Source organism: Pelodiscus sinensis, chromosome 5, assembly GCF_052426305.1.
Source record: "Pelodiscus sinensis isolate ZL-2025 chromosome 5, ASM5242630v1, whole genome shotgun sequence".
Taxonomy (NCBI): Eukaryota; Metazoa; Chordata; order Testudines; family Trionychidae; genus Pelodiscus; species Pelodiscus sinensis.
Window position 1 is genome coordinate 8,689,902 of NC_143056.1, and position 26,545 is coordinate 8,716,446.

The 26,545-nt window shown below is 44.0% G+C and overlaps 1 protein-coding gene across 1 annotated transcript; it reads right to left on the reverse strand.

Moving 5' to 3' along the window:
- Window positions 1-5,088: 5,088 nt before the first annotated feature.
- Window positions 5,089-23,302, reverse strand: CNIH1 (cornichon family member 1). Its single transcript, XM_075926228.2, has 5 exons — window positions 23,145-23,302; window positions 17,154-17,222; window positions 12,399-12,511; window positions 11,408-11,551; window positions 5,089-6,456 (listed from the first exon to the last, which is right to left on the reverse strand). The coding sequence occupies exons 1-5, from the start codon at window positions 23,223-23,225 to the stop codon at window positions 6,429-6,431; spliced, it is 435 nt and encodes a 144-aa protein (XP_075782343.1). The 5' UTR covers window positions 23,226-23,302; the 3' UTR covers window positions 5,089-6,428.
- Window positions 23,303-26,545: the final 3,243 nt, after the last annotated feature.

The window sequence follows — 26,545 nt, forward strand, 5'->3', positions numbered from 1 at the left end:
AAGGCTAATTCCTACCCAACAAATTGTGAACGTGTCAGGCTTTAGGCTGCACCATGTATTCTTTTCTCCATTGTAAAGTGATCAGTGAAAGCTTTTCCAGATCACCCTGGAGATGGTTCACAAGTGTAGCTTGTTGCACACATGCCTTTATAGGCAGCATAAATTAATCAGAATTTAAAATACATCATTTATAAATCTCTCTTCCAGTCCTCATCTGTTTATAAGTGGGGGTGCTTAGATGGTAATAGCCAGAAAAATGAGCCAATTAGAGTTCCTCCATTACTCAATGATCTCCCTATCAAACTTCAGTTTGTACCATCACTATGAACTAGGGCTGAGATCTGAGCATCCAGCTGGGTTCTTCTGTCTTGTTTAGCATTAGCACAATTCTGCAAGCCAAATTATGGCTCTAACTGTACCTATGCAATCCCACTGACAGCTAATCATAGAATACTAGAAGTGGAAGGGACCTTGAGAGGTCATCAAGTCCAGTCCAGTCCCCTGCCCTCATGACAGGAACAAGCATCATCTAGATACATGATGTTCAACCAATTCTGAAACAGTAGCCACTATAACACTAGCCACGTTATTCTGAAAATGTAAATAATTATGTGAACCAGTTAGCCCCACACAACCAGCCACATGTTGCTAGTGGCCAGTGTGTTGGATACCATGGATCTAGATCACCCCTGATAGATGTGTCTCTAACCTGCTCTTAAATATTTTCAATGATGGAGATTCCACAACTTCCTAGGCAAATTATTCCAGTGTTTAACCATGACAGGAAGTTTTTCCTAATGTCCAACCTAAACCTCCCTTGTTGCAATTTAAGCCCATTGCTTCTTGTCCTATTATCAAAGGTTAAGGCAAACAATTTTTCTCCCTCCTCCTTGTAACACCCTTTTAGGTACTTGAAAACTGCTATCATGTCTCCTCTCCATCTTCTCTTTTCTAAACTAAACAAATCCAGTTCTTTCAGTCTTCCCTCATAGCTCATGTTTTCTAAACCTTTCATCATTTTTTTTTTGCTTTTCTCTGGACCCGCTCCAATTTCTCCATCTTTCTTGAAATCTGGTGCCCAGAACTGGACACTATACTCCAGCTGAGGCCTAATCATCACAGAGTAGAGTGGAAGAATGACTTCTCTTGTCTTGCTCGCCATGCTCCTGTTAATGCATCCTAGAAGTAATGGATGAAAGAAGTAATGAAAGTAACAAGCATGGATGTTGACAATTTATCCTTTAGAAGCTTTACCTGGCAAGGGGTGACAAAGACACTACTGGCAAATTAAGTAATTATAATAAAGGAATATGTGAAATAAAGAGAAAATCTCCCTCATGTTTTTAAGATTGCTTTTTAAGGTACAGCTGCATTTTGGTTTAACAGATGCTTAAAATGGAACTCAGCCTAATACTCTAGATCCCAATTCTGCATATTTTTCATGTGCATGATCTGATTACCTTTAGGCATGTGAGTAGTTCCCTAGGAAATTCAGAGCCCTACATTCCAGTCAATTATGAATACAGGGACAGTATTTTGCTCCTTAATCCTCCTTTGTATGTGCACAAGTTTTTTCTGACTATACTTGCTTCTATAAGAAACAAGGAGTCATTTACTGTTGGATGTAACAATTTTTAAACAAGAAAAATAAAATGTTATTTTCTAAAGTTTTGATAACTAAATCTAATCCACAATGTCTCGTGGCACAGAAGTCTGACATGTGTGTGATTGATTGATAGATAGATAGTGTCAGGCTGTGTCTACATTGGCAAGATTTTGCGCAAAATTTGCTGCCTGTCTATACTGGCTGCGAGTTCTTGCGCAAGAACACTGATGTTATAATGTAAGAAATCAGTACCTCTTGCACAAGAATTATGAAGCTCCTGCTCAGGAATAAGCCCTCTTGCGCAACTGTTCCTGCACAAGAGGCCAGTGTAGACAGGCAACATGAATTTCTTGTGCAAGAAAGCCCGATGGCTAAAATGGCCATCGGCGCTTTCTTGCGCAAGAGAGCATCTACACTGGCACGGATGCTTTTGCGCAAAAGCACATCTCTTGAGCAAAAGCATATAATAGAATCATAGAACTGGAAGGAACCTCGAGAGGTCATCGAGTCCAGCCCCCCACCCTCAAGGCAGGACCAAGCTCCGTCTACACCATCCCTGACAGATGTCTATTTAACCTGTTCTTAAATATCTCCAGAGAGGGAGATTCTACCACCTCCCTTGGCAATTTATTCCAATATTTGACCACCCTGACAGTTAGGAATTTTTTCCTAATGTCCAATCTAAACCTCCCCTGCTGCACTTTAAGCCCATTACTCCTTGTCCTGTCCTCAGAAACCAAGAGGAACAAATTTTTGCCTTCCTCCTTGTGACACCCTTTTAGATATTTGAAAACCGCTATCATGTCCCCCCTTAATCTTCTTTTTTCCAAACTAAACAAGCCCAGTTCATGAAGCCTGGCTTCATAGGTCATGTTCTCTAGACCTTTAATCATTCTTGTCGCTCTTCTCTGTACCCTTTCCAATTTCTCCACATCTTTCTTGAAATGTGGTGCCCAGAACTGGACACAGTACTCCAGCTGAGGCCTAACTAGTGCAGAGTAGAGCGGCAGAATGACTTCACGAGTTTTGCTTACAACACACCTGTTGATACAACCTAGAATCATATTTGCTTTTTTTGCAGCAGCGTCACACTGTTGACTCATATTCAACTTGTGGTCCACTATGACCCCTAGATCCCTTTCCGCCATGCTCCTTCCTAGACTGTCGCTTCCCATCTTGTATGTATGGAACTGACTGTTCCTTCCTAAGTGGAGCACTTTGCATTTCTCTTTATTAAACCTCATCCTGTTTACCTCTGACCATTTCTCTAACTTGCTAAGGTCATTTTGAATTATGTCCTTATCCTCCAAAGAAGTTGCAACCCCACCCAGTTTATCATCTGCAAACTTAATAAGCGTACTCTCTATCCCAATATCTACATCATTGATGAAGATATTGAATAGTACAGGTCCCAAAACAGACCCTTGCGGAACTCTACTTGTTATCTCTTTCCAGCAGGATTTAGCACCGTTAACAACAACTCTCTGACTACGGTTATCTAGCCAATTATGCACCCACCTTATCGTGGCCCTATCTAAGTTATATTTGCCTAGTTTATCAATAAGAATATCATGCGAGACCGTATCAAATGCCTTACTAAAGTCTAGGTATATGACATCCACCGCTTTTCCCTTATCCACAAGGCTCATTATCCTATCAAAGAAAGCTATCAGATTAGTTTGGCATGACTTGTTCTTCACAAACCCATGCTGGCTATTCCCTATCACTTTATTACCTTTCAAGTGTTTGCATATGATTTCCTTAATTACCTGCTCCATTATCTTCCCTGGGACAGATGTTAAACTGACCGGTCTGTAGTTTCACTGGGTATGCCAGTGTAGATGCTCTCTTGCGCAAACACTTCAACGCAAAAACTCTTGCGTTAAAACTATCTGTGCAAAATCTTGCCAATGTAGACGTAGCGTCAGAGAATATTCTCCAGGTTGGTTAACCTAGACATTTCTATTTCATTTATTTGCCCATAATGAGAAGGATATTGAAAGGATTTCAAAACAAAATCTTTGCTGCAAGTTTACCCTTGGAAAGTTGAGAGCTGGATAGGATTTCAAGCCTTCCTAGTCAGGAATATTCAGATTCAAGATTATTTGGCCCCTACCTCTAATTTAGCTTTTTAAGACTGACACGGTTTAGATGGGTGGGCAATACTTTTTGCAGCAGACCCACTCCGAAAATTTTCGTAAGTGGCCACAGGCCACACTTTTGTGATATTAATGGAGGGGGGGTCTGAGATTGTGCTTGGGTGCAGGAGGGCGCTCTGGGCAGGAGTTGGTGTGCAGGAAGGAGTACAGTTTCAGGAGGGGGTTCTGACCTGGTGCACGATATTGGGGTGTGGAAGAGGGTGCCAGGTGCAAGATTTGGCCCTGGCCAGGAGGTGCTTACCATAGGCACAGTTGCCTGCATGCCATGGTGGCCCATTGCCACTTAAAGCTGCCGCTGTTGGGGTATGTATCTGCATGCCCTTTAGTGGGAAGAAGGCAGCAGGTCTCCGCACACTGCCTGTGCCCTCAAGCATCACCTTGCAGCTCCAGCCAATGGAAGGGAGACTGGTGCTGGGGGCAGAGTCAGTGTGCTGAGACCTCCCCCATAGGGTCACACAGAGACATGCGCCAGCAGCTGGTAGCTATTTGACATGCAGGCAGACTGCTTGAGTGCCCCGCTAGGCTATGGGATATTTTCCTCCAGCACCAGCCTGGATCAAGCCTCAGGACTTTATTTTGCCCACCCCTTGGTTTAGCCTGTAGCTGCCTGACAGACTTCCAAGCACAGAAGAATACTTTGACTTCTGAATTGTTGAGAGCTGGTGGCAGAACATTTACTGAAGGCATCGCAATACTAGATTTCATGGCCTGCTAGTTTAATCTTCAGGTACAGTGCAAAAAAGCATCAAATTTTGATAGATACTTTGGGAAACAGTTTGAAAAGCTGTCAAGCTACAGGGGGAAAACACTTTTGAAAGCTCTGGCAGCTTAAACTCCATAAAAGCAAAGATACTAACTTCTATATATTGCTTTAGGATTTAACTCTTTCCTAGCAGCTTGTCAAAAAATGTCAAATTCATTTTTTAAACTACTTAAAAGTTGGAGAGAGAAACAGGGAAGTCAACTTTAATCCTTTTTGATGAGTGCTATCTATGATCCTGAAAGCATATATAATTTAAAGCTCCAATTTCAAATGGTGGTTCTGGGGAAACAATTTAGTCATAATTTGTCAGTAGAATAGCTCAAACATTCTCAATTACGTATAGTTTAAGGTACATTATTCTTTATGAAAATAGATATTTTTTAAAAAACTAGTTATTTCTAATTCACGGAGGAAAAAAATATGCAACAAAGCATGCCATTTGATAAAGACACTTCAAACTAAGAAGCTACTGGATTTTAATTTCATGGAGTTACCTATTCTGTCAGTGCTCTCCTTTGATTTGGATAACATAAGAATCATTATCCCCATTGGAAGCTGTATAAGGGTGCTCAGATTCCTTTATTCCAGAACTGAAAGCCAATCTGCATCATGAAGTGGCCGCATTAAATCTAAAACTTTAGTGCATATCAGAATACCAATCTATACACATTTTACTACAACCAGGGACAATAGCTTTACCACCACACACATTTTCCTCCTTCCTTCACACCATTATTTAAACTAGTTTGTGAGAGATTTTTAGACTTCTGAAGTTAAACTAACCAATATGAATATGTCATAGCAAGAGGAATTACAATGCAGTTCTGACAATGCACATCTATTTATATTTTCCTTCCACCCCTCTAAAAATTATTTAACATGCAGACAAACAAAGTGCAGGAAACAAGATTAGAAATCAGTGCCTAACAATTCTAAGTATCTTTTCCAGATATAGCTCATCTCAATATGAATTTTAATAGTCCTTCTGTCTTATGAAATAAGTAGCTAAATAGAGCAAGTAAACTGTCACTTTTTTAAAAACAAGGCACTGAAAAAAAGTGAACATTTCTGAATTTGAGATTTTTTTATTTATTCCACTACGGAACAGCAGGGCAGATTCTCAATTTCACTGTGTCTTGGAAACGTCTTTAGTGCGACTTGTAAAACCCAGAGGAGTAGCGTTTTTGCCAATAGATTTGATCTTTCATTATTACCTGGCTAGTAAGACTGTTGCACAAATATTTAAAAATAAGATCTTTTAAATTCATTCTTTCACAGACATTTCCATTTATCACAATAACTTATATTTGAAAATTAAAGCAGGAACATTTAGTGTTTGGTGAAAATATGGGAAGTTTTAGAACCATGCATACACAGGGAAAGATACCCAAATAGTAAAAAAAAAAAACAGAACTACTCTTTCTGCATATGTATCTGAGAAAGTATCTGCAGAGAAAATACATAAAGCTTTCAGTCCTTCAGAATCTACAGCTGATTAAATAGAGTTTCAAAAGTTCAAAGTGAGCCACTATAAAGTTCTGTAAACAAAAAATTCTAGTATACTAAGGACAGTCAATAATTAATAACTACTTGAAGAGTTATGGCCATTCTTTATGGAGTGCAAAGTCAAAACTGTTCAAAATCAGAGATAATCATTTAATAGCAATTTACACTTAATTCTTTTTATTTTCAACGTCCCAATAAAGTATACGAAAACAGTCTTTCCACAAGTATAAAGCGTGGAAACATTTTAAAAATAGGAGAGTCATTTTTCCCTAATGCAAATATGATCATCAGATTCCATAGTTTAATCTTGGTAACAGATTCTCGTTGGAAAGAATCCTTTTGTTTTGTGGCTTTTGCATGCACTTAACTGGAACCAAGTTTGCAGAGTGTCTTCTTAAGAGCTCACCAAAACATAAATCATGCTAGAAAAGAAAAGAAAAGCGTACTAAATGTAAATGCAATAGTTTAGTAAGTTAACAGTATTATGCACAGATGCATTCCCCACTAAAAAGCAGACACATAAGGTTCTGTCATTACAATACAATTCTGCTAGTTTACTTTTTAAAAGTCAGGCTAAAGCATTCAAAATTAACACAAACAGAAATGTCATGTATATAACAACTCTATATCAGGGGTGGGGTACCTTTTTTGGGTTGGGGGCCAGTAACCCAGACGTATCATTCAGGGGCTGCATAAAAGTGAGAAGCAAAAAAAAAAAAACCCCACACACATTGAAAAATCCCAGAAAACCCTCTGATGTGGTGTAATGTTCTTTTTTTATTTTATTTAGAATTTTAGTGTGATGGCTGAGTTTGCTTTTCCTTGCCCAGCTATGGCAACCCCTTCCTCCCTTTTCCCAGCTCCCCACACTGGGAAGAGGTACTGGAGCTTGCCCAGCTGTGGCCAACCCTTCCTCCCTAAAGGCACCCCATGCAGGGCAGGGCCTGGCGGGGGGGGAGAGGCTTCCCTCCCACTCCTGCAAAGGATCCCCATCCCCCTTTCCCTCCAGTCCCACAAGCCTCCTTAACTGTTAAAGAAGCCTTGCTGGCAGCGTGTGGCTCCAGTCTACCAGATGCTGTTCCCTGCTGCAACCAGCACGTGGAACTTCTCCATCCCACCAGGTCTCCTATGTGGGCCTCTCCCATGTGCAGAACAGGAACTGGAAGTATCTGGCTATGCTGCAGGGGAGGCTGGGGGAAATTTCTCAAGCGACCCTGGCGGCTCCCTGCAGCGTTTCAAAACCATTGGACCACCCTCCCCGCCCCGAGGGCCAGATTAGAGTGTTTGGCAGGCCAGATCCAACCCACAGGCAGGAGGTTCTCCACCCTTGCTCTAGACATTGGGATCAAGTGGCAGTAACAACAGAGTCTTGCATAGGCTCAAACACACTATAAAATTATAGGACGGGAAGGGAACTCAAGAAGTCATCTAATCCAGTCTCCTGCCCCCATGGCAAGACTAAGTTTTATCTAGAACATTCCTAACAGGTATTTATCTAACCTGTTCTTAAAAATCTCCAATGATGGAGATTCCACAACTTTCCTAGGCATTTTATTCACGTATAGTACAATCCCAATAGAAAATTTGTCCTAATGTCCACTCAGCCTCCCTTACTGCATTTAAGATCATTGCTTGTCCTATCATCAGAGGTTCAGAAGAACAATTTTTCTCCCTCTTTCATCTTCTTATCTAGACTAAACATACCCAATTTTTGTCAATCTTGCCTCATAGCTCATGTTTTCTAGACCTTTAATCATTTTTGTTGCTCTCTCTGGACTTTTTCCAAAGTATCCATAGCTATCCTGAAATGGGGCATCAATTAGACATAATACTTTGTGCTTATTAGACCTCAACTTGAGTAGAATGGAAGAACCATGTCTCTTGTCTTGCTTCCAACACTCCTCCTAACACAACCCAGAACAATGTTTACTTTTTTTTTTTGGCAATATCATTGCATTGTTAACTTATATTTAGTTTGTGGTCCACTATGACCCCCAGATCCCTTTCCACAGTACACCTTCCCAGACAGTAAGTTTCCCATTTTGTATGTGTCAAACTGACTGTTCCTTCCTAAGTGGAGAACTTTCCATTTGTCCTTACTGAATTTCATCTTACTACTTCAGATCATTTCTCGTTTGTCCAGACCATGCTGAATTCTAATCTTATCCTCAAAAGCATCTGCAACCCCTTCCAGCTTGGTATCATCCATAAACTTGATATGTGTATTCTCTATGCCATTTTATCAATAACTGATGAACATATTGAACAAAACCAGACTCAGAACTGATCCCTATGTGACCCCACTCACTATGCCCTTCCAACATGACTATGAAACATAATTACTCTTTGGGAACAGTTATCCAACCAGTTATGCATCCACCTCATAGCAGCTCCATCTAGCTTACATTTCCCTAGTTTGTTTGTGAAAACATCATATGAGACAGTATCAAAAGCTTTACTAATGTCAAGATATTAAATTGATAAGAAAATATAATACCAAGATCTTAGCCCTTAAAAGACCAAGATTCTACATCAATTATTTTCCCCTATCGATAAGGCTTGTTATCCTGTCAAAGCCATATAGTTGATTTGACAAAATTTCTTCGTGACAAACCCATACTGTTATATTTCTAGATCAAAGCTTGGCAAAATGTAGCCCAGGGGCCAGAGCCAGCCCACCTAACACTTTGATCCATCCCATGGACTGCATCTGGCTATTTTCTATTTAAATCCTGCTGTCTGTGTCACAGAATTTCCAGGTGGCAGCTCAGGCAGCAGGATCCTATTTAAAGGGCTTGTGGCTCCCGGTTGCAGCACTACCCCGGCAGGGGCCACAGCCATGTACCCTTTAAATAGCCTCAGTAACCCTGAGCAGCTGCCAGATAGCACGGTAACAGCAGGGCCCGCTGCTGTGTTTTTTAATTCAAAGCCTCCATCCTCAGGCAATTCTGGGGGCAGGCTAATCCCTAACTCCGCCCCTTCTGCTCCAGATCCTGCCCCTTCCAAGGGAGGGGGGGGGGGTGGAGCCAGCCTTTGAACATATACCAAAAGTCATTCAGTTGCCCCCCTGCAAAAATTATTGCCCACCGCTGTTCTAGATGTTTGCAGATTGATTGCTTAATTATTTGCTCCATTATCTTTCAGGGTACAGAAGTTAAGATGACTGCTCTAATTCCCAAGATTGTCCTTATTTCCCCCTTTTTTTTTTTAAATAGATGGTCACTATATGTGCTCTTTTCCAGTTTTCTGGAATCTCTCCCATATTCCATGACTTTTCAAAAATAATCACTAATGGCTCATATCTCCTCAATCAGCTCCTTGAGAATTCTAGGATGCATTTCATCAGACCCTGATGACATGAATACAGGCAGTCCCCGGGTTACGTACAAGATAGGGACTGTAGGTTTGTTCTTAAGTTGAATCTGTATGTAAGTCGGAACTGGCGTCAGCCGCTGCTGAAACTGATCAGTTTCAACCGCGGCTGAATCTGGATGCCAGTTCTGATTTACATACAGATTCAACTTAAGAAACCCAGGTGTCCCCAAGTCAGCTGCTGCTGAAACTGATCAGCGGCTGATTCCAGGAAGCCTGGGGCAGAGCAACTCTGCCTCAGGCTTCCTGTAGTAAGCCGCTGGTCAGTTTCAGCAGCGGCTGACTTGGGGACGCCTGGGGCAGAGCAGCTGGGGTGCTGCCGGGTTGGTCCGGAGCGGCACTGCGGGACCAACCCGGCAGCCCCCAGCTGCTCTACCCCAGGGGTAGGCAAGAAAAGCCTGGTCTGCTGGGGGGGGGCACTAGCTGCACCCCCCCCTCCCAGCAGACCAGGGAGACGGGGAGGAAAGCCGCTGAGCACGCCCGCAGCAGGACAGCCAGGACCCCCCCAGCAGACCAGGGACACCAGAGCAAAGCCGCCGCCTGGGTGGCTTTGCTCGTTTGCCCGGGAGCAAAGCCGCTCAGGCGGCGGCTTTGCTCGGGTGTCCCTGGTCTGCTGGGGGGGGAGGTCCAGTGGCTTTGCTGGACCCCCCCAGCAGACCAGGGGAACAGGAGGAAAGCCACCCAGGCGGCGGGAGTCCCGCTGCTTGGGCAGTTTTGCTCCGGGGCAAACGAGCAAAGCCGCCCAGGCAGCGGGACTCCCGCCGCCTGGGCGGCTTTGCTCGGGTGTCCCTAGTCTGCTGGGGGGGGGGTCCAGCAGCTTTGCTGGACCCCTCCAGCAGACCAGGGAGACCGGGAGAAGCTTTTCTCGCCCCAGAGGACACGGGTGGCGACCCGCCGCCCATGAGCTCCGGGGCGAGAAAAGCCCCGTTCGTAAGTGCGGATCCGACATAAGTCGGATCCGCGTAAGTCGGGGACTGCCTGTATAGCTAATTTAAGTAACTTTATGCTTGTTCTCCCTATTTTAGCCTTTGATCCTAACCCATTTTCACCGGCACTCTCTACCTTAGGTGCCCAATCACCACCAACCCTCATGGTGAAAACAGAAACAAAGAAGTCATTAAGCACTTTGGCCATTTCCACATTTTCCATTATTAGTTCCTTTCCACTCCATTTGAGTAATAGTCCTACCGTGTCTTTAGTCTTCCTATTACTTTTAATGTATCTGTAGAATGTTTTCTTGTTACCCTTTACGTATCCAGCTTGTTTGATCACATTTCGTGCCTTGCCTTTCCTAATTTTGTCCCTGCATATTTGTATTATTTGTTTATATTCATCCTTTGCAATTTGACCTACTTTCCAGTTTTTGTAGAACTATTTGATTTTTAGAACATTGAAGATCTCTTAGCTAAGACAGGATGGTCTCTTGAAATACTTGCTGTCTTTCCTACACAGTGAAATACTTTGCTCTTGTGCCTTTAATAATGTCTCCTTGAAAAATTGCCAACCATCTTCAATTGTTTCCTCTTAGACTTGCTTCCCATGGGATCTGACCTACCAACTCCATGTGTTCTTTTTAACCATTATTTCCCTAATCTTTTTGTATGATCACATCAAAAAGGCTGATCCATCGATGTATTGATAATAGTACATCAGTATATCGTCACCAGCTTTTTGCTTCCCACACCCCCTTTTTTTAAAGTTTGGCTTTGCATTTAAAGCTTCTGTATCTTCTCACCATTCTACCGGCAAACTTAAATGAAACCCAAATGTTAAGCCAAATAAGTCACTCTTTAAAATGCTAATATTTCATCCATTTTAAAATCCAAATACTTTTATAACAAAAGTAGAAAGCTTGGATATTTTTGGTTATAAAAATATTTCTTCTGTTAAGATAAAAACTGTATGGGGCATTTTGACTTTTTCTTTAAATAATGTTTCATATAAATTCAAATTTTCTCTCTGGGTTGAGCTCAAACAAAAAGTTTCAGACTAAAAACTTACCCATATAAGTAGTAAAAAAATGATAGGAGGTAAAATGCTAGTTTGCACCATCCTTCCTTCTGACAGTATGCTAAAATGTCTGCATTCATGATGGTTGTAGGATCATAAAGACCTGGTCCACTCATTACAGGTCTGCTCATATACCTGGAAAAGACAAGTTAGGTTAGCAGTAAGTTTGGAAAAGAAAGCTATGGGAAAAATAGGTTTCCCTATCCCCAAATAACAAAATAGAAGTGTGTATAAGGAACCATGCACTAAACATTCTCTGCATATAGCCATTAACCAACCATGAAAGTAAAGCCTGACACCCTAACCTAATGCCTTGTCTGTGTGGGGGTGAATCACTTGATTACCTGTTCTGTTCATTCTTTCTGAAGCACCTCAGATTGGTCACTGCTGGAAAACAGGATAATGACCTAGATGGACCACTGGTCTGACCCAATATGGCTGTTTTTATATACTCGTGGGGATTTTTTGCACTGCATCTGCACTACGCCAACATAGTTTCTCTCAGCTTCAAATAACATTACCAGGAGTCGCCAAACCGCGGCGAGCCCCGCTCGCCAGCCGCACAGTTCAGCACGCTGCGCATGCGCTGACCGCACGGCTGTGCCGGCTTGTAATCTACTCGCCACGGGCGAGTAGATTACATTAATTGTTGAGCCCTGAATATTACATTATACTTGGTGCTATACAAAAGGTGGGCACGAGAACCCTTTGCAGGATATAGGATCTAAGACATCATATTGTAGGATTATTAAACAACTATGTCTACTGCAGTACTCCTATTCTTGCTTACAAAGTTGGAAAAAATATTCCTTTTAAAAAATAAAAGGAAAGTAGTCCTTTTACTTTTTTTATAAGGCAGCATAAAATTTTCAGCATCTTATCTCAATGGGCCTTTGTGGTTTACTGCTGAAGAAATGAGACAATTAACAAAATCATCACAAATGGACAATAAGAACAGAGAGATCAAAGTCATCAATATTACCTCCAAATATGGTAAGCCAACAAAGGCATATTGAGACCCAGCGTAAGCCACTCTGCTGCACAGAGAAACATAACACAGAAGAATGCATGGATGAGGTACTCTGGAAGTACAAGCTGAAAGAGAAAAATATGCATCAGAACATGTAATTACACAACATACAGCTTGGTCTGAATTTATTTAAAAAGTAAATTATTGGTGAAAAATTCCATACAACTATATAGAGAAAAACACTCAAATGGACGAGTAAACTGCAAAAAGTAAAAACAGCAGAACAACTGGCAGAATATATCCTAATATTTATAGTAAAGTTTATGTCAATTCATGATTACACAAGAAAATTTACATGCTGGAACATTCTGATTATGGAAGCTTTTATTATCTATTGATTGAATAAGTGCACTGTGAACAGCTTCCACATTTTATACAACATCTATGACAGACGATATTTCTACACATGTTCCACATAGGGATTAATTTTTCCATTGATATTTCTAACAGTTTATATGCAATAATTTGTTTTGTATGTTACTATTTTTGAAGCTTTGAACACTATATATGTACATTAAAAGACTATTTCCAAAACCTTATTTCCTGTGCAAAGCTTTATTAGACAAAAGTAGCATCAACATTGTTACGTACACCAATATGCACATATACAAGCAAGATGCTTTCTGCAATGTAGGAGGGAATAACAGTAAAGCGAACATACAATTTGTCACATATTAACCAGTCCAATTTTCCTTTGTACAAGACTTCAAATACCTAACACATGCCTTCTTTTTAATATGCTTTTCAACAGAAGTCTACAGAGGTAATACTAATTACTTTCAGATTACCAAGAGCATAAAATACCAGGTAACACTGCTAGTGCAATTTAGAGATAAGCAGTATAGAAACATATGTAGATTAAATATAGGTGAAATATCCTAAAACCAAGAAAACCTTATGTCCATAAGAGTAAAGTCCTGCAAAGGCAAATATACCGGAAAGAATAGTATCACATAGCCTTTTGAATTACATTCTTCTCCCCAAAAATTCATGTATAAATTTATAAGGCTCACAAGATAAACTACAAGCTGTTTCATGTAAAAATAAACAATTTGTATTATGTATTTCAATCAAGAGTTTATCATAATAATTTAACTTAAATCTTTAGTTTACGGACTCTCTAAGTAAAATACACACAAAACAGTCATATTCTTTGAGCTTGCCCAATCTGTGCATGTAGGATGACAGCCTCAGAATGCATTTTAGTTCTTTAATGCTATCTAAAAGCAGATATTTGTTTTAAACACCTAAAAACATCTAACTAGAAATCTATGAACTAGAAGCAGAGTTGTTCCTAATTCACATTCTAACATTAATTCTTTTAATGACTATTGTCAAAGAAAACCAACTTTCATCAACAGAAACACAAGTAATCAATTTTCTTTAAATATGTAAAACAATTATTCTTGTCCAGATCATTCTTGTATACTGACCATATGTAACTTTTAGTGTTATTCCAATTATTTAAACTATAAAAAAGCCTGACCACCAAAAGCAAGACCGGTTTGCTAGTCCTGAAATCTACAAAAAGACTAATGGTATATCTCAAAGCATTCATTTCCCTTCCATCTAGGTTTGTGTATTCTGCCCCCAAACCAGAGAATCAGACTGCATTGTAAGCATTTAGAACTATATTATCTCTTTCTTCATTTCCAGCCTACATGAGAACTATCCTGATTAGTTTATAGCAGGTGTCAGCAACCTATGGCTCAGTAGGGAGCCAAATATGGCTGTTTTCCAGCTCAAGCAAAATTGGAGCCCCAGCATCAGCTTCCGGGGGGAGGAGACACTCACTGCATCTAGCTTGTAGAAAAGAAGTGCAGCTAGAAACGCCTTCGCACGCGGCCAATTCCCTTCTGCCTTTGGGGGATAGCAGAGCCTAGACACGCATCCTAGAGGCTTTCCCTGCTGCTCCCGTTGCCAGAATCTTGCCAATGGGAGTAGTGGGAGGCTATGCCTGGGATGTGGTGCTGGCAACAGCACAAAAGCAAGTAAGTGCCCCCTACCCCCTCACTCATCACCCTGGCAAGACCCTGCACCCCCAGCCCACTTCTGCACCTCCCTCCTGGCCAGACGCCCTGCCCCAATCTACTCCTGCACCCCACTCCAACCCCTAGGCCAGACACCCTACTCCCAGCCTGCTCCTACACCCTACCTCACACCCTCACCCAACCTCCTGCCCAAATCATACATCCCCATCCTTATTCCCACTCACTAGCAGCCCTCTCCCACACACTGATCCCCTCATTTTTAGCTTCATCCAGAGCCTAGGGGGACCCACAAAATTCACTAACCCTGGAACCCCAGAAGAGTTAATCTAGCCTGAGGCCTTGAACTTCAGTCCTCCCTGCCCCCCCTTCACACACACCATGGGGCTGGAGCACCAAGGCAGTGAGGTGTTTCAGTTGGTGGTCACATCAGGGAGGGCTGGAAGGTTTTGGAGGGTTTTTTTGCTTCTCATTTGGTGGTCCCTGACTGATTTTTCTGAGGGGTCAGTGGCCCCTTGACCCAAAAAAGGTTCCCCAGCCCTTCCATCAATAAAGACAATGTTGAAACCTTTTGGGTTGGACATAATATTTTACTTTATTTAAAATGAAGACTGCCCAGCCCCCATCTGGCCACACCGTCTTGTCCCCGGCCCTGATCCTCGGGCAGGCCCCATGGTCCAGCCCCCATATGGCACAGGAAGGGCTTGTGGCCCCGCTGTCCCCCCCCCCCTCCTTCCGCTGCAACATAGGTAGGAGAGGAGGCCGCAATCTGGCTGTGGCCAGCCCCTCAACCAGCCACTGCTGCTAGCATGCAGCAGCCTAGCCCCAGCCAGGTAAGGTAATCTGGCCCCAGCCCCCCCCCCCCCCCCCACATAACCACTTCCCACCACCAGCACCCCTGCTCTGCCTCCTGCACTTCCCACACCCTCAATCCCTTGCCCTGAGCCCCTCATACACCAGCCCTGACTCCTGCGCCCCAACATCCACAAACTGCACCCCAAGCAGCTGCCGAAGTCCCATTAAATAAAGTCTATGAATAAGTTTCATTTATGCTATTAGTCATCATGTATTATGCTATTAGACATCAATAATATCAAGTTGTATATTTTCAGTCATGCAAATGGGCACTCTCATATGGCTCTTTGTTGACCACTTGTTCTGAATTTTGATATGTTTTGGCTCTTTGGTTTGAAAAGGTTGCCAATCCCTGATTTATAGGTTACCATGTATTTTTTCCTAAAGGCTAGGAATGAAGAAATATTATTTCTAAATGCTTTAAGAGAACCCATCTTAAATTCACCTTTTCATGACTAGCTCTACTAGCATAGTATATACCACATTCTTTAAGATTTTCAGTCCACACAAAGCTATTATACGAACACCTCATGCATGTATATTAATATTAAGTTCAAAAAATATTTGCTTTGAACATGCACATTATAACAACCTTTTATTTAAGTTTGTGATAAGATCATAATGCATAAATGCAATGAGTTGCCTTCCCCCATACTGTTGCAGAAATGACTGTAAAACAGACTGAGTTGAGGAAACTGTTAGATGCATAGCTATTCAGGTACCACTTTCCAAGATAAAATCTTCTCCCATTTTCTCTCTTCCCACCCACCCACCCACCCTCATATTGCAAAGAATTCTCTGGCTGTCAATTTATCAATTGCCTAAGAGACATTCTTCTTCAGCTTTGAATTCCATCTCCATTGGTGTGATTCTACTTAATTCTGCAAAACGTCATGACTTTATAGTGCAGCCTTCCAGAGGCACACTTCACTGCTGTGCTGCCCTATGTTTTTATCCCAATCTGGGCCACTCCAAGTCAAAATGAAAGGGCTGGTGAATGGAAAAAGACATATAGCTTTACTGAAAATATCTGCTTTCCAATAAACATCCCTAATGTTATTTGTCTATCACAGATACAAGCTAAAAGTACTTGAGGCACAGCTTTGACAAATAAAGGAGTGTAATTAGAGTTGTATCCAGGAGTACATAGTATTCCAAAAGAAAACTTAGAATATATCGTTGGGAAGCTCACCTGCACCTTGCAAATCAGAAGGCCAAATCAGAATTTACTGAGTCAATCCCCTTTTTTTTCTTTCTTTTTTAAACAAACTAGTCTCCTAGATTCTCAACATCAAAAACTTCATGACTTGAGACTGGATACCATTTATTGTACGTCTTCAGTTGCTGTGACTATTCCACCGATTTTAGGCATATAACAGTTTTCCCCACTTCATTGGGTAAGCAAGCAAAATTATTTTGCACAAAATATGAAAGTTCATGAAGTTATTATAAACCTGAACAGACAAAACAGGTGAATGAACAAGCACGATGAATAAAACATCTTAATAGTAATACAAATGTTCCTAACAAAATGAAAAGTAAAAGTGGGATTAAAACATTAAACTAAAAAGCAGTACACACCTTTAATGCAATTTTGACTCTTTTAATCTTTTTGACCTTTTCAACTGTCTTTGTGCCGAAAATGTAAAAAGCAGATTGAAAGAATGTTAGTACGACAGCTGACAAGATCATCAGCAGATTAATAATAGTCAGAATATTCAAGACTGAACGTAAAGAATCAGATAAAGAATTCTGTCTAGTAGGTTTATCAAATATACTAGGTATTACAAGCAGAACAGAATTTTTAACAACAAAAATTATTTATAAAGGCAAACAAAGATGAATTCTTTATCATGTAACTTACAGGATTGAGTGTATTACACTGGTCTATGGGATTCTTGTAGTCAGTCTTCAGCTCATCAAATGCTATAATCTAAAATAAAATTGGAACAATTAGAACTCTTCAGTTCAAATGTAGTAAAAAAAAATATCTCACCATGAAAAATCATTTATTATAACAGAGCCAGAAGTGCTACAAACACAATCCTAATAAGGTTGTGTTTCTCATGTAAAGAAATAATTCCTTAAACTAAACCAACTATAATTAGAAAGTATTTGAAACAGGTCTGCTTTGTCTTAAAAAACATTCAAGCGCATCTAAATTAGCTTCAGATTTTTCTACACATCTTATATACTCACAATGCTCTGGCATTTTGCATTTCACTGCCTCACTCCCTTTTTCTCCTACTATGCAGTTATGTAGTATCACTGCAAATAGCATTTAGTCTCACAAAACATATCCATGGTGCATAAAAATCCAGGAGGTTGCATGTGACACATACTTGCTCTGTGCTGAGTGCTTTTCACTTATGCCAGCCAGTTAATTAAATGCAAGCTATCATAATCTTTGAAGAGGCTGAATGGATGATATCTCTGCAGTCAAAGAATGAGATGGCTGGCAAGAGAGACAGATTCAGCAGTCAGGAACAACTTTAAGGCAGAATTTTACCCCATACACTAATGCTTAAGAAAAAGTGAACCTGACAAGGTGAAATAGAATCAAAGCCATTTTTGTAAAATGAATACCATGGCACCAAACTATACCAAAGAGTTCATTTATATACCAAAAAGAAAAGCAAGAACCATGGAAAAATCAAGTATGAGAACCAAAACATCAAGTAATCAGTACTATCAGTATCCTTTATATTCAGTGTACGTACACTAGAACATGTCTACATTAGGGATGTTAGATAACGTTTATTCTAGTAACTGTGTAGCCACCAAAAAAAATGTATTGGTTACACAGTTATTAAAATGCTCCATGGGGTGGGGCTGACAGCCAGTGCGCTCCCAGCCCCAGTACCCAGGAGACCCCTACCACCATGCTCTGCTGCATCTGTATCAGATGCATTGGGCGGGAGGGCAGGCAGGAGCTGAGATGTCAGGGCATCCTCTGCCCGTGGGGAGCTCAGAACCCACATGGACAGAGGCTGCTGCCACCCCACCTGCAGCAAGGTGGCAAGCACAGGCTTCCACCTGCCCCCGCCCATGCTGCCTCCATGGCCCCAAGAGCTGGCACATGTGGAGAGCCATCTTAAAAAGCCGGCTCCTAATGGGTACTGACTCCTGCCTGCCCTCCCCCCAATTTTGCCTCTGATAGAGAAGCAGCAGCAGGGGGTGGCTTTGCCTGAGTCTGGCTTAAAAGCTGGATCCCCATGAACAACAGCTCTCGCCTCTTCCCCCTTGCTGCCTCTGATACAGACACAGCAAGGGGTGTGTGCTGTCTCAATCAGTAGGATTAAGGCCACATTTCTCAAACTGTGGGTCCCGACCCCCCGGGGGGGTCGTGAGCAATTTAAAGGGTGTCACGATATCACAAAGTTTGAGAACCCCTGGATTAAGGGATAAACCCAGGCTATATGTTAACATCCCTAGTCTACACCACATTCTGTGTTACAATAGAGCTTATTAAATCACTACGAAGCTGAAATTTAACCTGGACAAATCTAAATATATTACACGCCCAAACACTATTCATGCTACAGCAAAGCATTTAACACATTTAAATTTATTTCTTCCCTCAGATCCACTAGTACTTCCTGGTTCACTTAATGCTGCCTGAAGATGCATTTCTGTGGCTTAGATAATATCAGACTTCTGGTAATAGGGATGTCCCAGAATGAGGCATCCTGGGTAGGGATTTGAATGACTAGTCGCTTCCCTTCCCCCTTGCTGCCTCTATCAGAAAGAGGCAGCAGGGGAGGCATGCTTCAAAGTGGCAGCGCAGCATGGAGCCCAGGGTCTGTTGCATGCAGCCTAGGGCCAGCTGGGGACATCCCACTGGTCTCCCCTCACCCCGCCCTCCCCAGCAGCACTTTCACCTTCGAAGTGTAGCAATAGCCCTGGAACTGTTGCTACACTTCAAAGGCAGAGGCACCCTTACTGACTAATTGAATAGTCGATGAAAATTGCATTGACCATTTGATTAGCCAGTCAATCTAAATTTAACATCCCTAATCCTGGGACAAATTCAGCAACCGAAAAATTGCAGTGGACCAATGGATGCAAAAGTTCCAGAGACAACAAAAAGCACCACAACTTAAAATTCTGCTGATATGAAAGTTCAGTCAAGTTTAGTTTGCTCAACAAGGAAAATAACACCCTCAAAAAATCCACTCATTCACTGTTATGATGGCCATTCCTAAAGATCATCTTCATCTCCTATCAGTGCTTCTCTACAGAACAGGAATATCATAGCTACTTGAAGCTAGGGTTCCTAAGTTTCCACTATTAGTCTTTCCCCTCTGTGGCAGTAAAAGACCTCAAATAATAAGCAATATATTTGCAGAATTTAAATTGAAAAGGGTAGCACACCACAGGGAAACTAGGGGAAAAAAGCTCACTTCTTCCATTAAATATAAAACTTATTTGACTTAAGACAAAGATTTTAAATACATATTCCTTCAAATAAAATACCGATATTTAAAAGTATAAGACACCCACATTTTCAATTAAAAATGTTTAACAAACCCAGTAATGCCTTTGAAAAGTCTATTCATCTACAGGTGAATATTGCCAGTTTTATATCATTAAGGCAGAAGTGGGGAATCTTTTTTGGGTCAGAGGTCACTGAGAAGCAGAAAGACACTCCCCACATTTCCCTCACACACTAGAGCATGGGTTCCCAAACTGGGGGCGTGTGAAGAAATTCCAGGAGGGGGAAGGCACAAGGCAAACCAGCCCCCGCCCCCCCAAGCTTTGCTGCTATTTTTGTTTTTCAGCCCCGGTCAGTTCCTTTTTTTTTTTTCCCCCCTCAACAAGTTTTGCTGCTATTGGGGCAGGGAAGCCTGAGGGTTTCTCAAAAATCAAAAAGAGGGCATGATGCCGAAAAGTTTGGGAACCACTGCACTAGAGCCTAGGTGGGCCTGGGCTACCAGGCTAGTAGATTTTGTGCATTCCAGCTCCACACCAGTGGTATCCTTGAGCCTCAGGGCCTGGATCCAAGCAAGCTGGGGGATGCATCTGGCTCCCAGGCCTGAGATTCCCACCCTTGCATTAAAGTAATGATGAGCAAGCAGGTTTTGTATCTGGGCTGTTGAGTTTTCAGATGAATTCTACAAAGCTGGTTTACACCAACAGGAAGTTACAATTAAGGATGTAAAATCTCATTTAACCAGTTAATTGGTTAACCACTTAACCAGGATGGGGGGGCACTACCGCCTGGCTGGGCTGGAACTGCTCCAGCTTGGTTGGGCCTACCATGCTTTGAGCTGCCCTGGTGAGACCAGGCTGGGCACCACAGGCCTAGCCAGGCTGTGGTTAATCTGTTACATCCCTAGTTACAATGTATATCTGATCAATTATTTTACACATGCAGTTTCATATATACACAAAATAGGGCACCATTCCTCAAATCAATAATCCCTAAGAACATCCAGCCATGACCAAAAGTCTAGATTGTTACCATTTCTTATGGCCTTCCTAAAGCAAAGCCATGCAACACATTAAATTACACTTCTCAGGCCAGTAGAGAAAATAGTACAGAAAACATTAGAACCTATATTGTGAAAAAGTGTTAAAAAATATTAACACATCATCTATCAGGCTGTTAACTCTTAGGGCAGGCATTGACAATTAGTTTTTCCTTTTATGTTAACTACAGAAAGTTGTTTTAAAACCTATGTAGCACTTCAAAGACTAACAAGATGGTTTAATAGGTGATGGCCCACGAATGCTCATCACCTAATTAAACCATCTTGTTAGTCTTTAAAGTGCTACATAGTTTTTCCTTTTGTTTTAGCGAGATCAGACTAACACGGCTAGCTCTCTATTACTGTGGTTAACGTGTGCATCTAATACATTTTAAAACACAGCTAATCTTTATTCATGTTAACAAAACCGTTCACTTTCTCTAATGAACTTAAACTCTACTCCAGTGGAGAAAGAGCAGAGGTTGGAGGAAAGATACCCAAGGGTTAGCCATGGTCAATGTTTTTATTAAAGACAATTTGCTTTTTGTTTACAGAAAGCACTGTATGATATCTAACACCGTGTCAGTTTTCTAAGGTGATGGAATTTTCTCCTTCTCACAGCATGAGGGATGCATTCCATTACTTTAAATGAAACAGTGTAGGGGAGGCAATACCTTTTATTGAACCAATTTCTGCCAGTGAAATAGACAAGCTAGTTTACACAGAGGTTTTCATCTATCTTATCTCACTATCATCCTTGGACCAATACAGCTGCAACAATTAAAACACTTCAAATTAGCTTAAGTATCATCTATAAACCATGAGTCTTGAATTAGGACAAAGGAAGCAGGAACAGAGTCTGCTCTGGGGTGGATTAGCAAAGGAGGGAGAAGGTTAGGCAGTAAAATCTCTGCTCCCATCTCGCTCTATATGCACGGGGAAACTCTGCATGGTGCAGTTGGCTGCATACTAGAATTGTAAAATCCAATTTAATTGTTTAACCGGTTAAACAATGTTTAACCGGTTAAACAATTAAGGGGGTGCCAAGGGATTCCAGCAGAAGCAGCCTCTGCTCCAATCCCCACCAGTTAACCATTCACCTGCCTACTGCATACCAATATTTAAAAGCATAAAACCCCCACATTTTCAATTAAAAATCCGGGGGTCTTATAATAAAACAGTTTGCATTAACCTTTGAAAATTCTACTCATCTACAAGTGAATACTGTCAGTTTTGCATCATTAATGTAATAATGAGCAAGCAGGTTACATGTCTAGGCTGGTGAGTTTTCAGGACAATTTTGCAAAGCTGATCTACACCAACAGGAAGTTAAAATATATATATATATATATGAATAATTATTTTACACATGCCATTTCATATATACACAAGAAAGGGATCATTAGTTTGAGGAATGGTACCCTAAGAACATCCAGCCATGGCCAAAGGTTATGTGCAACCATGTGCAACTCTGCATGGTGCGGAGTTGGCAGAAGGGAGAGCAGGGGGCGAAGTGCAGCCATGGAGGAGTGGTCAAATCTCCGCACCCATCCCCTGCATGCACACAAGTGGGATGGCGCTGGCTCTCTAGAGGGTAGCAATGGGGAAGGGGGGAGTTACCCCTCGGCTCCACTCCTGCGAATAACCAGTTAGATTTCTGCCGCCACCTCTGTGAATGCGCAGACACACAGCTCTGGGAAGTGATCTCCGCACCCACCCCTGCGAGTGCTGGTGGATGGGGGTGGAGACGGCTCCAGGAGATCTTCGCCCCCACGCTGAGCGCGGAGGAGCAAGCGAGATGGCAGGAGGGCCGGCAAGAGGAGGGGGTTGACCTCTGCCCCCACCCCTGGGCGGGCGTGGCGGTTGGATCCCTGCCCCCGCCCCTGTGCGCGCGGGGAGAGGACAGTTAGAGTCCCTGCCCCCGTTCCTGTGCGCGCGGGAAGGGGGGCGGTTAGATCCCTGCGCGCGGGCAGAGGACAGTTAGATTCCCTGCCCCCGCCCCTGTGCGCGCGGGAAGGGGGGCGGTTAGATCCCTGCGCGCGGGCAGAGGACAGTTAGATTCCCTGCCCCCGCCCCTGTGCGCGCGGGAAGGGGGGTGGTTAGATCCCTGCGCGCGGGCAGAGGACAGTTAGATTCCCTGCCCCCGCCCCTGTGCGCGCGGGAAGGGGGGCGGTTAGATCCCTGCGCGCGGGCAGAGGACAGTTAGATTCCCTGCCCCCGCCCCTGTGCGCGCGGGAAGGGGGGCGGTTAGATCCCTGCGCGCGGGCAGAGGGCAGTCAGAGTCCCTGCCCCCGCCCCTGTGCGCGCGGGGGGGCGCTGAGCAGGTCCCACGCGCGCCGGGCCGCAGGGCACAACGGGCAGGGCGCCCCGCCCCCGGCACTCACATGCCAGATGGCGAAGAAGATGAGGGCGGCGGTGAGCAGCAGCGCCAGCATGTAGCAGAAGGCGGCGAAGGTGAAGGCCATGGCGGCGGGAGCGGCCAGCGGGGCAGCAGAAGCGCGAGGGATGCCGGGCCGGATGGCGGCCGAGGCCGGGCCCGGGATGGAGCAGCGCAGGCGCACTGAGAAACCGCCAGCCCCGCCGTGTGGCCAAACCGCGCGCCACAGCGACCCCTGCCGGAGGCCGCCGGCACTGCGGCTGCGCGGGAAACCCACCAACCCCCTGCAGTGCCGTGGGGCATCCCCGCCCAACCCCCTACTGGAGTATAGGGGGCACATACATACCCCCCCAGGGGCATCCCCGCCCAACCCCGTACTGGAGTATAGGGGGCACATACATACCCCCAGGGGCATCCCCGCCCAACCCCCTACTGGAGTATAGGGGGCACATACATACCCCCAGGGGCATCCCCGCCCAACCCCCTACTGGAGTATAGGGGGCACATACATACCCCCCCAGGGGCATCCCCGCCCAACCCCCTACTGGAGTATAGGGGGCACATACATACCCCCCCAGGGGCATCCCCGCCCAACTCCCTACTGGAGTATAGGGGGCACATACATACCCCCCCCAGGGGCATCCCCGCCCAACTCCCTACTGGAGTATAGGGGGCACATACATACCCCCCCAGGGGCATCCCCGCCCAACCCCCTACTGGAGTATAGGGGGCACATACATACCCCCCCAGGGGCATCCCCGCCCAGCTCCCTACTGGAGTATAGGGGGCACATACATACCCCCCCCGGGGCATCCCCGCCCAACCCGCCCAACCCCCTACTGGAGTATAGGGGGCACATACATACCCCCCCCAGGGGCATCCCCGCCCAGCTCCCTACTGGAGTATAGGGGGCACATACATACCCCCCCAGGGGCATCCCCGCCCAGCTCCCTACTGGAGTATAGGGGGCACATACATACCCCCCAGGGGCATCCCCGCCCAGCCCCCTACTGGAGTATAGGGGGCACATACATACCCCCCCAGGGGCATCCCCGCCCAACCCCCTACTGGAGTATAGGGGGCACATACATTCCCCCCAGGGGCATCCCCGCCCAACCCCCTACAGGCGTATAGGGGGCACATTCCCCCCAGGGGCATCCCTGCCTAACCCCCTACAGGATTATAGGGGGCACATACATTCCCCCCCAGGGGCATCCCCGCCCAACCCCCTACAGGAGTATAGGGGGCACATACATTCCCCCCCCCCCGGGGCATCCCCTACAGGAGTATAGGGGGCATATACATTCCCCCCCAGGGCATCCTCACCAGTCCCTTGCAAGAATATGGAAGGGCACACACTGCTGGGGACATCCCTACCCAGACCCCTGCTGGAGTATGTTGGGTACAGTCCCCCCACCACCACAACCAACCATGGACATGAGCACCAACCTTGGGGCATCCCCATGCTCTTTCATTGCAGAAACTTGGTGGGCACCACTCCCTGCCTAAGTACATCCTCACCCAGCCATCTCAGGGAACACTTCCCACATTGCCCCTCCATGCCTCAACCCCCACCCCCGTAATGGGGGGATGGTGCCCTCAATCCAGGCCCACAACGCATGTGCCTCTCTGGGACACGCCCCCAGTTACAAGCTGGAGCTGTGGGACCATTGTGCCAGCATCCTTATTTCCCCTGGCTCATTTCTGGGCCTCAGTTTCTTTGGCTTTCAGTTCTTGGGCCCATTGATGTGCTAATGCTTCAGCTTCTTTCTGGGCCTCAGTTTCTCATTCTCCTTTATCTCCAGTTCTTTCATTATCAGCTGATGCTCATGTGGCTGGTCTACACTATTGTGAGATCAATCTAAGTTATGCAACTTCAGCCACGGGAATAATGCAACTGAAACTGATGTACTTAGATGGGGAGGGGCAAAGGGGGCAAGTGTCCCAGAGGCTGGCAATTCAAAAAGGCTCCCAGCTGCCCCTGCTCCTACTCTGGCAGTGGTCAGAGCCCCAGGCCCTTTAAATTGCAACTGGAGCCCTGCACAGTAGTGGGAGGAGGGACACAGCCTTGTCTGGGCAGCACAGATAGTTGCTCCAGCCCCGCCCCTTCTGCCTGAGACCCATCCCTTCTGCTCGAGGCCCACTCCTTCTGGGAGCATGGACCCCCACCCCCACCTTACCCAGGGCCTCAACAAGCTTGTCAGCTCCCTTGCCGTAGCATCTTCACTAGTATGTAGACTGGAGACACTCTCTTGTCAACTTCCCTTACACTTCTCATTGAGATGGAGTACCAGAGGCTACAGAAGAGCAATCAGTGGTTGATTTAGCCCATCTATACTATGCATGCTGGATCAATTGCTGCCTGTCATCCAACCCATAGTGAAAACATGCTCTCTCTCTCTCTCTCTTTTTCTACTACTTGCAGTCTGTTTGCCACTTTGTGAAAATGAACATGGACATGCACTAGACCTTTGTAACCTGAGCAAATTCCACAGGCACGTTAGACTGATTCACTAAGGATGAAAGTTCTGTACTTTAAATATCTTTTTTTTAAAATGTATTAAGTGTTTATAAGTGTTAGGCCCAGAGGTCACCTAAGAAATAAAAATAGAATCACAATCTAAATTCTAACTTTAACAGACTAAGCAAAATTTGAATCAAGCAGGTTTTCTCACTCCACTAGATGTTCCAGACAGTTTACAGTTCTTATTACACAGGCTGAAGTCCCTCTCAGCTTGGGACCAACCTCCCCAATTCAATGTCTTTGTTTTACAGGTGATCATCCAGGTGTTAAGATGGGAGATGAAAAAGAGGCCAAGTGCTGATGTCACTGTCCCTCTTTTATACTTTCCTCCAGCTGCTAGAAAGATAGTTGCTGCATCACATGAATTAGGCTGCCTCCACATGCCCTCTGTTTCTTAGATGGCTATTGGGAGAGTGGAGTCCCTTTAATGAGCCCCATCAAGACCTGTCTGGCCAATCCAGATGTCAAGTCTTTCTTGTCAGTTGTTCCTTTATTGCTGCCAAAAGGCTAGCTGTGGGTGTGTCCCACTTACCACATACTTCAATAACAAACATTGCAATATTTCATAACTTCACATACAAACAACAAGGAGCTTTATAGATTAACACATTTAATAGGGGATAAGCTTTTGTGAGCTATAACTCACTTCCTCAGAGGCTAATGAGAAAAGAAAAGAAAAAAAGGGACACAGAGATGGAACTGTGACATCTTCGTCGTCTTCTTCTTCTTCTTAAACCCTTGGGCTATGTCTAGACTGGCATGATTTTCCGAAAATGCTTTTAACGGAAAAGTTTTCCGTTAAAAGCATTTTCGGAAAAGCGTGTCTAGATTGGCAGTATGCTTTTCCGCAAAAGCACTTTTTGCGGAAAAGCGTCCGTGGCCAA

Bases quoted from the DNA above. Each gene is read 5' to 3' on its own strand.
- CNIH1 (XM_075926228.2), bottom strand. From the start codon at position 23,225: ATGGCCTTCACCTTCGCCGCCTTCTGCTACATGCTGGCGCTGCTGCTC. The intron at 12,512-17,153 runs GTAAGTTACATG...TTTCTCTTTCAG, and splicing joins AGTGTAATACACTCAATCCT to CTTGTACTTCCAGAGTACCT. The intron at 6,457-11,407 runs GTAAGTTTTTAG...TTTCTTTTCTAG, and splicing joins TTTTTTTACTACTTATATGG to CATGATTTATGTTTTGGTGA.